Here is a 14,789-nt window from a genome sequence, read left to right as displayed (position 1 = left end):
AAAGGAGGGAGCACATCAACCCTCGGAGTCTAAGATAATGCAAAGTCCCTGTTGCGAGGGGGCGAAAAAGGTTGGAGCTCAGACGGTGTAATAATCCGCTAGTCCCTTCTTAATGAATGTCCTCCAAAAATGCTCTGTACCACGAGAAAGAAGAGTCTCTTGGGGCTCAGTACAGCAGTCATGCCAAGTCGAGAACTCCGCCGTCTCGAAAGGGTTAAACGGCCATAGGTCGTTCAAACACCAATATTAGTGGATAATATTTTAGTATGAGGTACAAATGAGGATCCTCTTCATCAATGAATGAAGGAAAAATCTATCGGTATGATATCTTGCAAAGGTAGAATCATATATGACATGTCACCATAGTAAGACTGGAGTGAAAGAGAAGATGATGTTTTATTTGAAGAAAGTTCAATTTTTAGGTTGTGTAGTAAAGGAATTTAAAATGAAGCCCTCTATGAAAAAAAGTAAAAGCCTTATCTTAATGTGTCTAGAAAACATGAAAGTCACTGGCTACAGGTTTTTTACAACAAAAATTGTGTGTACAACCAGAAAATTAGGGGCAAATATACTTCATTCATCTACTGATTTTTTTCATTTGTCTTTGATACTTTTAAGAGTATATTAATTAATATACTCTTATCTTAATATATCTTTAAAGACAGCATTGTGAGAAATATATGCATAATTATTATATTTTTAATAACTTTCAATATTAAATGATATAATTTTAAGTAGCATACATATGTATTATTTTTTTACACATTTGTGTGCTGGATAGCTGCCCATGTATTTTACATAATATATATTCAAGTCTTTTGTTAGGGATAATTAATTCCTTTTCCAAGTTCATACCTACCTTACAACAATTCCGAGGTCTTTCTATAATTTGTTAAGTAAATGTATTAAGTAGGACAAGGATGAGACTTGTACTCAGGCTTTTCAGCTAAGAAAAAATATAGTAATTCAAGAAACAATATTGTTATATGAAACAATATTAATGTTAAGGTTATATGCTATCCGGTAACAAAGCATTTTTGTGTAGATTACTCCGGGAAAAATTTCTGCCGTGTAAGCCATTTGGAACTGTCATCTATCTGCTTTGTAGCCACATATTTGTATGCGCTTATTCGAACTGCTGTGGAATTGAAACAAGGTACACAGCAGTTCATGACATCAAAGAGTCTTGCCATGTCATCAACTCATTTGTAAACCTTTTAACTCATGTGTAACACATTTTGAACTGCTTTGGATTTCATTTGAAAACTGCTATGGAACAAACTTATGAAATAAAAACCGCCATAAGCATAATCATACCATTTAAGAACTTTATACAACGGCGAGCCGATTTCGCGCACAAAAGGACATAACTAAGTACATAATGATAAATAAGAGGCTCACCTTCATCATCATCAGGAATAAATATTGAATTGCTTTAGAATTGAGATTGAATTGAGTCCTTTACACTGCCTTTACACTTTTATAACCGAATTGTTCATAGGTTAAACCCACGTTTAATCACTGCCGCCCAAATGTGCTCCGTGCCATGTGTGCTTCATTTGTCCAAATCGTCCCTGTTCATATTTTTGTAGAATGGCTGAAATAAAGGGAGGTAGGTTAATAAATGAATTTCTTGGTTTAGTTTTCGTGAAATTTACTCTGTAGTTGCACTTGCTGTACACGAAGCTATGCATGTCTGATTTAATCGTTTGCTTGCAAATGAAGGAAACGCATTATTTTTGTACAACATACGCCGTAACTCACTCTCGACGCGTTGTTACACTTGCATTAGACGATGCGTTAAGTAAATTCTCAATCCACTGCCTACCTATATTTACCACATTATTTTTGCCGTGGAGAATTATGGCTGTTTTTGATATCCAAAATAAACTGCTATTGTAAATACGTTTGCCCCATTAATGTTTACCTCTTCGTGTAACTGTCACTTCACCAAGAAATACACTTCTTCACAAATACCTGAACTATAACATTTTTAACTCAGTGCTTAATTTCTAACACCGTTTCCTTAATTTTTTTACCAATTGTTCATTGGATTTTTCCTTGGTTTTATTGACAGATCAAGCTCGTCAAATTACTTCGTCCCAAGATACAATGGAAGAAGCAGCAAAATTAAGTGAGCGACAGGATGGGGGCGAGCACGACGGAATTAAGGCCACTGAAAGTAAGTCTGTTATTTATTAACCGAACAGGTCATTCAATATTATTCCCTACGCATATTTTTTTATTTCTGCTATGGGGAGTGCTATTTCTTTTACAATATTAATAAATCCCAGTTTATGCTTGGTGCGTTATATTGTGCTAAGAACTTATTCATCATCGAAAAATTATGCATATATTGTTTTTGCCAATCGAATATTATTCCGCTGGAATAATTTTACGCGCATATACGTTCTCACTATGCTTTTGCCCCCATTAAGCAGAAGAAATTGATACAGTTATTGCTGTATCAGGCATTCAAGTCACTTTTCCAGGTATTTTGACGGAATATCGCAATGTCTTCGGCATAACCCTGAAGTGTACATTCGTTCTCAGCAGTTCGAAAATTGCGACTCAGTTATATTCATGCTACTTTTCCAGCAATTGTCTAATCCAGTTTTCGAAGGTAACGTGAATTCAAGGTCGCTATCGAATTGCTATAGGTGAAGTAAGCCCTACTTTTTGGTTTGTCAGCATGTGTATTTACGAACGGACACTTGGGGTTTATCTGTATCGCATCCTTGATCCTCTTTTGTTGTGAACTTCAAGTGAGAAATGTGTGTCATTCACGTTAAGTTAAATTTCAGGGGTAGTAAAGAGTTTATAAATTCCGTGAACTTTCAATAACTCTGTAATCTACACTGGTAGGTACGTTGCGCGAGACATTTTGTAAATGCTCCTCTAAAATATAGGTGGTGGTTGGGTTCGCAGGTTTTTACTGTAATGGTAATTATCGTATTTTCGTTTTAGTTTAATTCTCACCCTTTGTGTGTGTATATTTATTACAGGCATTTCATTATTTTTGTGGCACTTCACTTAATATTTTATTTTGGTTTAGGAGTGTAAAGTTAAAGTTTATTTATTAAGTTTGTTCAATGCTTCCATATGTTTTCATTATGCCTTATAATGACTTCAACCTAGATATACTACTTTATAGGAATTATTATATCAAGATTTCAAGCTTTATTCGACTCTTTAATTCAATTGCCCGATTTATTGCAATGAAATGTCTCTCAAATTACTTTGATATCTGTTTGCATCATCCTACTTGAAAAATATGAGTGGTTATTAGTGACAAGTTAAATCCTATCTCAAGCTTGGTGTATGTTTCTCGCTCCTCTTAGAAGGAATACAACGGAACAACTTTGTCTAAAAGGCACAAGTTGTGCAATGAAAATGCTTGTGACTGATTATTCAAAACAAAGCCTTACTATAAAACTCAAGTGTTGCTGGATTGCCAGGGCCAAGGAATTATTATTCCTTGAATTGATATTTTTAGCCAATGAAGTACTCACCTTTTATAGACGCTTGCAACTTCACGAGATTGCACTTTTCTATGCTCCTGGTTTTACTTGGCCTATTTACGTAAGCATGTTTTCTTTATATGTCTACTGAGCAGTGATAAATATATTCAGGAATGTTATGGTGCCTTTGATTAATTATACCCCATAATCATGCCATTTGTGGCATGACTTCTCACGATAAAAGATATTTATTTGGTAATGTTTTGCAAAAGTTTTGTGAAACTGATGGTATCATTGCAAACTCTTATTTTTGTAGTTTGACCAAAACTTCATGAACAGTCTATGTATCAGTTAATGAATATTCTTATTATCAATCATTGGAATCATTGTGTGGGTGTGTACTGAACTAATAATTCTTGAAAAATTGGGAATCCTTTGGGAAATATTTAGTATTTGAAAACTCATGAAACTTTTGTTCATACTTCCGAGAAACAATGGAAATGGCATGGCAGTTAATTTACTCTTATATCCTGGCAAAAATTCTAGGTACAAGTGTTTTATATCAATGACTAATCTTTCAGTTGAATTGAAATAAAAGGCAAAAAGGAAAATTATGTGTGTCAGTCATTTATTCTATGCATACTTGTATCTAACTTGTTCAATATGGAATGGTTGAAATTGGAATGTTAAACGCTATCATAATTCCTGAATATATCACATTCTTGAATCAACAATAACATACTTGGCAGTCTAGCTACTCAGGGAAAAATTTCTGCTGTGTAAGTCATTTGGATCTGTCATCTATCTGCTTTGTACCACTGATTTGCATGTGCTTTCGAACTGCTGTGGAATTGAAACATGGTACACAGCAGTTCATGACGTCATAGCGTCCTACCATGTCATCAACTCATTTGTAACACATTTTGAACTGCTATGGATTTCCATTGGAAACTGCTATGGAACTAATTTTCAACCTTTGGAACTCATTTGGATTTAAATTTGGAACTCGTTTGTACCACTCGTTCATCGGTTTTGAAACTGATTTGTACCAGTTGGACACCCATGTGGAACTCATTTGTACACCATGCCACCTGCTTCTTAGCAGTTCAAGATGGCGTATTCAATTTTCTTGAAGTTTATTTTAGTCTGTTTTGGTAATTCGTACCAGATGAATATTGCGAATTGAGGTGCGGCAGTGCCATCATTTCGCAATAGCTCCGTTGCTTTCCAAAGCATTAGTCGTAAGCGAAGGACCTTCAAGCTCGACAAACTTAACATAAGTTTCATATTTTCAAAATGCGGAGTGAGGGGTAAGTCACTTTGGTGGTCAAGAAAGTCCTTATCGAGAGCTTAATTCCGATCTTAAGTGGTTGATATGGATCATTCAGTGTCCATTTTTGAGTGAAATGCCTTCGTTTCTGGATATTTTTTCTTGAAAACCGTCATGTCAAATATCTGAAAATTCAATGGAAAAATGGCCTTTCCGGGTAATCGAACTTGTCTACCTCTACATTGAAATATATTTTCGAAGGAGGGATTCATGGCGAAAAAATTCAGTCCTATAAAATACGGATCCAAATATGGACATAAACCATTTCCTAGGGATCGCGAAGACAATACATCGGTATGTTTTATGTATATTAATCGATGCAAAATTCTACTTTTCCGGTAATATTAAAGTTCGAAAGCAATGAAAAAAAAGGTTGCAAAAATGCCGTAAAATTCAGTATGTATTTATATGTGCGAAGTATACTTTGAAAGCATAGACATTGATATTTTTACGATAATAATACACTTGGAAACGCAAAAAAAACGCGAGCGCTATGAAGTTGTTATTGAATACCTTTATTATATGCAACCAAGATTCTCGGTACGTATTGAAGATATTCTTGTCGCATTTCAAATCGGACCCAAAAATATGATTTTAGCAACAAGGAAAATAGAATAATTTTTAAACTCATTCGAGGGAATATTTGGGAGTTCCGTTTCTATTAACTGACTTGCGATTATTTCTTAAACCACTTATCTATTTTTATTGCATATATTAAAGAATTTTTGTTTTCTCGACCAAACGTATCAGACTGAACCTGGCCATGGTATGTTGGCGCGTAGAAGACAGTTCCAAAACAAATGATGATGTATATAAATCGCATGGATTTGTTCACAAAGAATTGCAAACTTATGGAAAGCAGTAACACATGAATCGTCTCCGTATACAGCAGTTACAATACGAATTATGACATCTGGAAATCCTATTCAATCGTTCAACAAGAATTGCAAACGTATGGAAAGCCGTTACTCATAAATCTTCTCAGTACACAACAGTTATAATGCGAATGATGACGTCCGGAAATCCTGTCGTCTCGTTCAAAGGAGTTCCAAATGAATCTTCTACATACACAGCAGTTACAATACGAATGATGACGTCTGGAAATCCTGCCGAATCGTTCAAAAGGAGTTCCAAATGTGTAGAAAGCAGTTCCGCACTCTGTACAAAGGAGTTGGAAAGGGGATTACAAATGAGTTACAAACGTCTTCATATTTCTAATTTTTGGTAGAAATGAGTGGAAATGAGTTTCACAGCAGTTCCAATGCAGATTTTGGTGTTCCAAAGCAGTTTCAAAAGGGTTCAAAAGCTGTTGCAAAGCAAAAATTTTTCTCTGAGTAGTTGTCAGGTCTTTACATGTTGGCATACAAGGAAGACAATTAAGCTGATAGAATTTTGTCAATCGATGAATGAATTTCTCGGTCACATATCATGTTTAATGAGGCTGAAGTTGGAGCAAAAGGAGTGGGCTCAAGGTTGACTTTCTTCTCCTGTCTCCATGACATGAATACCAAAGGAGCAAAAATTTTCAAGTCTGGAATGAGCAGAAACACATGCACAGCTTGGTGCATATTCTTTCACATTGATACAACATACAGAAAGTCTTCCCTTTTTTCTCCAGTTCTGGCATTTATAAAAGTCTGAATTGCATTTATGAAGAAGTAGTATTTTGCTTAATCTGAAATATGTCCCATCGAAAGTGGTAACCCTTGCACTATGATGGCCAATTCAGATTACCAGCTTCAAATGCAGAATGGAAGAGATTTTTCCTATTGCAAAAAAGTGGCGCTTGTATGTCCTAGTAATTGAAAGACAATATTAGGGAACATAATATGCAGTTTTATGAACAGTTTTATATGTTGAGGACTTTTTCGAATGAGATTATTTGTACAGATTATTTTTTCCATTGTATCAGCATATTAGGTCATAGTTATTGTGGTAATTCATAGAATGCTGAAAATTCATGGTTGAATGGTTCTCAAATCACATTAATGCATATTATTCTCCATAATAATATCATCTGGCTATTTTTGTGTGAAAATGATGCAGATGATAATAAAAAATCATTAGTGATTCCTTTTTCTTATTGATTAGCCATTGATATTTGCTATGCTAGGTACACTATGCTGGTACAATAAACAATGAGCCCTGTGTGCTGAGATGGAAGGCGGCATCACTTTCAAAATCTTCACTGGTAGATATGGTTTTAAGTGCCACTTTCCCACCCAATCGCATAGCCAGGATTTATATCATGTCTCTTCAGGAAGAGGGTGGAAAAGGAAACCAATTTATGTTATCACCACTTATTTCCTTTAATATTTTCAAAAAACAAATAATGCAATTTCTATGTGAGTGCTACAAGGCAGACTAAAGTGGATTGAAGTGGGAGAGAAGAATATCTGTGAAATTGATATGACCACTAGACCAACAGCGGTAAATGCATGAGCATTTCATTTGTGGTACATGCTCTTTATTCTTTACAGGGTCTTGCAAAGACCAGCAGCCGTTTTGAGCATTGGACTCTAAATAGCAATCTGGTATTGATAGCTTTCTTACCTCTTTGTAAAATTAATGAAGAAAATGAATTGTAGCTTTCTCCCATCTATAATTGTATAACAAACCTAAGATTGCATTGTGCTGAAAATGGCCTAGTCAATAAATGTATTGGCCTGGTATTCTTGTTATTGTCTTACTTCTCGTAGAATCAATTTATTATTTTTTTCATCATTCTGATGCCTTCATTGATAGAAATATTTATATGCTCTCAAAATAACAAAATTCTCAATTAGCAATTTTGAGGAAATGTCACTCCTCTAATCATTGAAGTATGCTGTATGAATTTGTCACCCTCAGCTCGATTCTAAATTTCACATGGCCATCACAAGCGGATTTCGTCAATTTATTGACTGCTACAATGCTGGAGTGATTCTGAAACTTTTTAGTGACATCACTCTGACTACCTCATTGGTGAAAGTATTCACGGCCAAGAGGGCCCGTGGTAGCTTCGTCGTGGCAATGCACTCAAATTTTTCATTATGAATTTACACTATGATTGTTTACTAATAGCACATAATTCATTAATTACGAGGTGGCTATTTTATGTTGTCACTTCCCATGAATAAAATGTATTAAAAATAAATAAAAGAAATGCGTAAAGTTAAACTTATATCCGCATACTATTTGAATTGATTCACCTTTATTGCGATTGAAGTTGGTGAGAAGTTAAACCTTATGTTAAGTGTTTGAAAATTATCTTATATTTGTGCATCTACTAATATGTACAAGTCAAATACTCACAACTTAATGTTCATTGTAATTTGGAGTACAACCAATGGTTACTTCGCAAATCAAGGTGTTGTGTAAAAAGTACAGTGCGGTGTGGAATGTTCACAGATGGATTTAATATTTCTTTCATAAGTTCAAGGCTTCGATTCATGTTTATTAAGGAGAGTGGAGGCTCTTAACATAGCTCCGCTACTGTTGCATGAGCATCAATGTCGATGGAGGCAACATATGCGCATACTTCGGTGGCAGATACGCTATGTCTGCAATCCCTTCGAGATGCGGGAAGAGGATTTTGGGGTTTTGTTCTGCGTATCTTGAGGATTGGCGATAGATACTGTCACAGAGCTTACACCACGATTACGGGCATGCTTTAGTACGTTAAGGTAAACATTAATCATTCATTGAGGCTCGTCCGTGAATTATTGCTGCCGTTCAGTCTCACGGCCAACATGATTCTCTTTTCTGTTGACATAATTGAAATACCAAGGCATGTAAGCATTTCATCTTCTACCAAAAACTATTGATAGTCAACTCGTATTCGCTCTAAAACATTTTCACCATTATACATTGTGAATAGTGGTATGTGCTTGCACAATCTGACATATGTACGACAGCGCATTTAAAATTGTGGACTGAAATGATGAGAACAGCTCAAACGCGTGCAAGAATGAACCATAGTGAGATAATGAAATAATTCTTTGATACTTCGAGATGACTCACATTGAAAATTCTTATTTTGGTAAAGGGGTTGTAAATTTTAGGTTCATTGTTATTCGGAAGTGCAAAATGAAACCTTGGAATGCCTTAAATATTTTAAGTGAGTTTCCCTAATCATTCATTTATTCTTGAGTGGAACCTGCTCTGTGATTGATTGACATTGATGAGCCTCTTCCATGCACTGTTAAAAGGTGATTTCCATACATCTATGGACACTCTGGTGAGCCTGGGACGATAGTGGCTTTCCTTAGATCCTATTTTTTTATCCTTGAATTTAATGTCACAGCCAGTGTCATACCTACATGTTCTTCAATGGCTGGCAGTTGGAAATTGTTGTTTTTGTTTGCCCTTTGTGTTTTTATATCTTTGTGCCCAAGGCTCTGCAGGATTCTTCAATATATGCCCTTCTACAGGAACACAGCACTCTGTACATGCCTCCAGATATCTCCTGCAGCAAGTTGTTGTCCTTGGGCCTGAGCAGAGTGCTGGTGATCTTGTTTGAACCTGTCTCAGCATCATGCTTCTTCTGAATTCTTGCAATCTTTCCTTACGCTCCCATAACGAATGGGATGGGCTCTAGGTTTTGTGGTTTCCTGTAGGCTGGTCTTTTCCATCAGTTTCCAACCTGAGTTTCTTTCCTCCTTTGCTGTCATTTTCAGGAACATGTCGTAAATAAAGCTATTTCTGTATAGCATCAGTGTCAAGTGTTTCTTCTTAGTCTCAAGGGAGTCAATGTCTAGTATTATTTAATCTGTTGGCCTGGTGGGTGAGGTTAGTCACCACTGAGGCATTTTGTCTTGAATGGTGATTTGAAGTAGCACTGCAATAACGGTCCATCTGTAGGGCTTTCTTTAGATAGCATGTCCACAACCCCCACTGCTTTTCCTGCCCACCATAACACCGAAGAAGTGCAGCCTATGAATTTGATCAAAAATGCAGGCTATCCACTTAACAGTGCATCAATAAGGATCATCAATCTCTACCAATCACTCTGGTACAACCAGCCCCACGTAGTGTGACCAATGGTACCTTAAACCTGAAGACACTAGCCGGACTTGTCACTAGCAAAACTTGTTTACCCTAAGAATAGGTATGTATGCAGACGCAGCACCCAAAATTGCAGAGATCTTCTGACCAATACAGTGAAAATCTTTCTTTCATTAATTTACATGTCATTCATTCTTTTTTGGAGATAAAATTAATGTACAGTTTCTAGATATTTTTTTGTGGAGTGGATATTCAAGCTACAATCATGGCAAGCATTATACTAAATATGTATATTTCCTAGTTTGATTGAAGTTTACGAATGCATTTGCTTGTTGGAATAATTTCATTGATATAAATTCTTCTCTGTATCTTGGAGTTTTCTATTTCCTCTTCTTCCTCTCTCTCTTCAGTGTCACCCCTGTGAATATTGATAGCAGTTGCATAATTGACAGCCATGCTTTGTTCACTGTGCGAGTTCCCAGTTCTATCTGGTACTGGCTCAGTGCAGTGCTTTCAGTGCACCAGTGTATTTCATACAGTTTGTGCAGAATTGAGTGAAAATGAGTTGGATGATGTAGTAAATAGGAAGTCCCCGTGGAATTGTGAAAAATGCAAACAAGAATGCCCTTGTCCTTTGCGTAGTGGACTCTCTGACCCACAAGTGCCAAAAATATTGCCATCCATGGATAATTCCTCTCCATGCGTAGCCAACATGCTTATAGAACTATCTAAACATATGCAGGCTATGCAGGAGGACCAGAAGAAAGTTTTGCAAACTGTTTCATCTAATTCTGATATTCTTAAAGAACAGAATTTAAAACTAACACTAATTGGAGCAGATGTAGCTATTGTGGGGGAAAAGCTGCTCAGAGTTGAAAAGCAAAACATGATGCTGAGGACAAAGCTCCAGCAGACAGAGAAAAAGTTGAATCAACTGGAGAAAGAGAAAAAGAGTGGTTTTCAAAAGCCAGGCCCTCCTGTGGCACAACAGATGATTCCATATCAGTTGGCGCTTGACGTTGCTGCAATGTTTGGTGTCAATGTGGGAGGTGAGAGTATTGATTATGCTTTTGATATCACCCTTGCTTCCTTGTTATTGTGGTCTGGTTCTGAATGGTGATTGGACAAAATCTTTTTCTCTGGAGACTCAATACTAATGTTATTGGATCTGTGGTGGTACATTCTGGATCTTGTTTGAGGGGTGTACTAAACTTGATAGCTATAGAAGAAAAATGATGGAAAGCAAATAGGAAATCACCTTAAAAAAAGCATGCAGATACCTATTCTGAAGAATAATTATCACATGATTCAAACTGAAGTGATCACACTAGGATCTTACAATTCTTGTTTTGTGGACAATAATTTATCTGTGTGGCTTCATCCACACTCCTTTTATGTCACTAATCCTGGAAACCCAAGAAATAATTTTGCTTTTAGAAGTGTGATACACTATAAATTGAAGTTAGTCGGAACATGAAATAGCCCAATGAGTTTGACATTCTGCCCAACCGAATTCTTGATGGGTCTTATGAATCTTATTAAATGTTTTCTGAACTGAAAATTCAAAAATATGTATTTTCTAGCTCAAGGAAAAAATTCCTAGGAAAAACTGCTCTACTATTGAATAAAAAAATACAAACTTAACGTGATATTAATCTCAACTATGTAATTAGTATTTATCAGGCTCTCCTCTCAGAAAATTGCTGTCTGTTCCTCTGCAAGGTACCCAATAGCTTTTAATTTTTATCACTCTATCTCACTGAAAATTGTTTATTTATGTTCAAGAACGAGTGGAAACATGTTATTGCAAGGCTTTTGCTGTGGGAATAAGAGGTGCAAGGTGATGGAAGTAGACTTGGTGCCTTCAGGTCACTAGGGCTGAGTATTTTCATGCAGTTATCCAATTTCTTCTATCAGTATTTTTATTTGGCAAAGTAGTTTTTGCACATAGCAATGTGGGGGCTATAATTTGTTTTTCAAATTTCACAAAATATCGAGATATTTGGCTTGACCCAAAAATTACTCCATAGAGTGAAGATTTTCAATCAGATGTTTTCTCAAGATACAAAAATTTTCACAATGCTGAAAATCTCCATAAATAAAACCTTTTTATCCTTAAAAAAAACCTCCAAACTTAGAAAATACTCCTCCTGGCTGTGAAACTACTTCTACGGAATTAAATATTAAGCCACAATTGTCCTTATTATCCATACACTTCTTATCTCATTTTCCCTTTGAATATTTCTGCTCCTGACAATTAATATCTGACTTTCTGAAAATCTGAAATTGATTTATAATCATATTCTAAACTGGTTTCCTGTCTTAAACTCTGGTCAGGCCCATGCCCATACCATAGTCATTATCAGACGAGTTTTCCATGTAAGTATCTTACAGTTGATGTTTTTTATTAACATGTTTGCTGTTGTATGACCCACTGGTGGTTCACACGCAACTTCCTCAAATTTACTATTTTTCTTCATTTTGCTGCTGTCACCATTTAGGGAAGGTTTTATAATGTCTGGTTAGTGTTAACTGGCATATGTTACCGCCAAAACCTTAGCTGGAGATAGTTTGTAAATTATACTGAGCAAAAGTAGTAAAACTCATGATTTCAACCACAAGGATTAGTTAACTCCAGTTTTCATGCTCCGCAAAATTTTAACCAGACATGTTATCATTTAAACGAAAAATAGGAGCTGAACGTGGGTGGGTACCTTTTGTGGTGGAACTGCAGGTGAAGAGATGTATGGGAATTAATGGTGAGTCCATTTGTTCGGCACCAATTGCTCATATCTGAGATTTAGGTTCGGGAAATATCCCCAAGTTCAGCTGAATTTTTTGACTGTAAAAGATGGGAGGTATCATCAGCATAGAGAAGTACCTTACCAACTGAAATTGAAGGTGGGAGGTCATTTATAAAAATTAAAAACAACATGGGTCCAAGTATTGAGCCTTGGGGGACACCTTGGCATAGTTGAAGTGGTTTAGATAGAGTTATGTTAGAGCTAGTGTCTGATAGGTAGCAATATTTTGCATACTTGCTGCCGCCGGTTGGAGAGGAAAGATTTTATCCAAAGCACGGCATTGCCCTTAAGAAGATTTCGATTTTGAAGGGTCGCGCTAATGGATCAATAGCGAAACTCCCCCAAAATCTGATGACATCATCCGTTACATTGTTGTAACTTGTGAGTCAGTTCAAAATATATTCTGTATTGTGCGATGTAGCTTAAATTGTTACTTTAATTGACAACTTATTCGCATGCTTCACTGTCACAGTTCTTATAATCTCAACAATAAACTGCTCAGCACGCCGGTACAGCAACACCATGGATAAAATGTTTGGCTGTGAGCTAAGGTCTGTTCACTTTATCTTTGCGGGTGAGCTGGTGTGGCTTAACCGAGTTGGGGTGAGAGGAGGGAAAGTTTATCTACACGTGACTTTCCCTCTCCCAATCAGCAGACAGTAGGCGTGGCCTAGCACTTCGGAATTTCAGTCGCTCTCAGACCTCCGTCGTGTCAACTTCGTGAATCTGCTAGCTGTCTTGCCAAATCTCGCGCGTTCTCTTGGTGCTCTTCGATTCTTCCATTTAAATCCAACTTATAACTTACTGTTCCTTATTCTTCCACTTTAATCCTTTTCCTTCGCCTTTCCAGAAAATTTTTATTCACCTTTTGCATTCCCATCAGCACCGACTCCCTCCCTCCACCTATTCCCTCTCAGTACTTTTCCGATCCCTTTATTACCAAACCCTAACCCTTTTCCTCAACTCCGTATTTACCTTTTGGTATTACAACCTATACAGTTTTGTATACCTCTGATTTAAAAGAGTAACATCCGAGCGTGTTTATTGAAGGCTCCGAAAGTGACTCCGAAAATATGGACACTAACGGGAGGGAAGACGAGGAGGTTGATTTATTAGCCACACCACTCCAGCAATAAGTTACAAAATAAATTATTTAATAAAATACCCGTCGTGCTACTTTTCTCCATTCTTTTTGCATCCTCATCCTCATGAATTCCCTTGCAATCCCCGTTTATCAGAATGTTACGCTTATGTATGCCTTTCACCAGCGGTCTCGCATTTAGCGGACAATATCCTGGCTTCTGAGATGGGATTATCCTCAATCCCCTCTAAATAAGTAGCTATACATTGTATGCATTGTTTCGCCGCCGGGCCCAAAATATCTGTGGCCACGTATGAGTCACAACTTTTCAGTGGGACACTAGGGCGCCTGTGTACATTTGGCAACGTTAAGGTCGCTCCTGCCCTCTCTCTCTCTCGGTACTACCCCTTCCCCTTTAGCGAGGCCCCTCCCCCTTCAGCGAGGCCCTCCGATAGTGTCCGGGATTTCACGAAAGCTGACCCGCAGAGATAAAATGAACAGATAATAACACCCAATTGTAATGCAGTGTTGCATTCTGCAGGATAAATGCGCTTAACTAAAGATATTTTAGAGGTTTTTTTTTCCTATTTCAGCACAGCTTCAAGGAGAAAATTAACTAAATATGATATAAAACTATAATGTCTTATTAAATTTATATGCTGTGAAATTCTCACTTTTATAGTATTTTTTCAAACAAAAATTTCTATTTTTATTAACTTTTATCCAGTTTTTCAGAGCCAAAATAGTAGAGATGGGTCAAAAAGAACCGAACTGCCAAAACGAACTGTTCACTGAAATGAACCGGTTCGAAAATGAACCGTTCTCTAAAACACCCTGTTCACTGTTCATGTCGGCACTGCACAATTGCGGCGTACTCATTACAGTAGGTATGATCATCAAGAGGCATTTTGAACTGCAGCTTACTCGAGCAAGTGCGTTGTGGGTACAACAGATGGCGGTTACGAGGGAGGCCATCCAAGGCCGCCGAAGTGCGTCGTAGACGACCGAGCCCCTCCCCTTCTTTCTCTATTCCCCTCCGATAGCCACTGAACGGTTCGTTCCAACTAATATTTGAACTGATATTTAAAATATTAGTTCTTTCGAACCGTTCGAAATAACTAATATTT

The 14,789-nt window shown here is 36.9% G+C and overlaps 1 protein-coding gene across 4 annotated transcripts in view; it reads left to right on the top strand.

Annotated features, from left to right (window-relative positions):
- The first annotated feature begins 1,509 nt into the window (after positions 1 to 1,509).
- The window catches only part of LOC124155037 (ran-binding protein 3), a 58,031-nt gene continuing 44,751 nt past the window's right edge, over positions 1,510 to 14,789 (top strand). The window contains exons 1-2 of one of the 4 annotated variants that reach the window (XM_046528800.1): positions 1,510 to 1,612; positions 2,078 to 2,182. In XM_046528800.1, the coding sequence (XP_046384756.1) occupies positions 1,594 to 1,612; positions 2,078 to 2,182 (124 nt within the window). In that variant the 5' untranslated portion in view covers positions 1,510 to 1,593. Of the gene's footprint in view, positions 1,613 to 1,704; positions 1,805 to 2,077; positions 2,183 to 2,750; positions 2,866 to 10,187; positions 10,827 to 14,789 lie in introns of those variants that run through there. The other 3 variants (XM_046528796.1, XM_046528791.1, XM_046528785.1) reach the window with 3 other exon arrangements.

This window comes from Ischnura elegans, chromosome 1 (genome assembly GCF_921293095.1).
Source record: "Ischnura elegans chromosome 1, ioIscEleg1.1, whole genome shotgun sequence".
Taxonomy (NCBI): Eukaryota; Metazoa; Arthropoda; class Insecta; order Odonata; family Coenagrionidae; genus Ischnura; species Ischnura elegans.
This window is presented reverse-complemented; position numbering and strand designations above follow the sequence as displayed.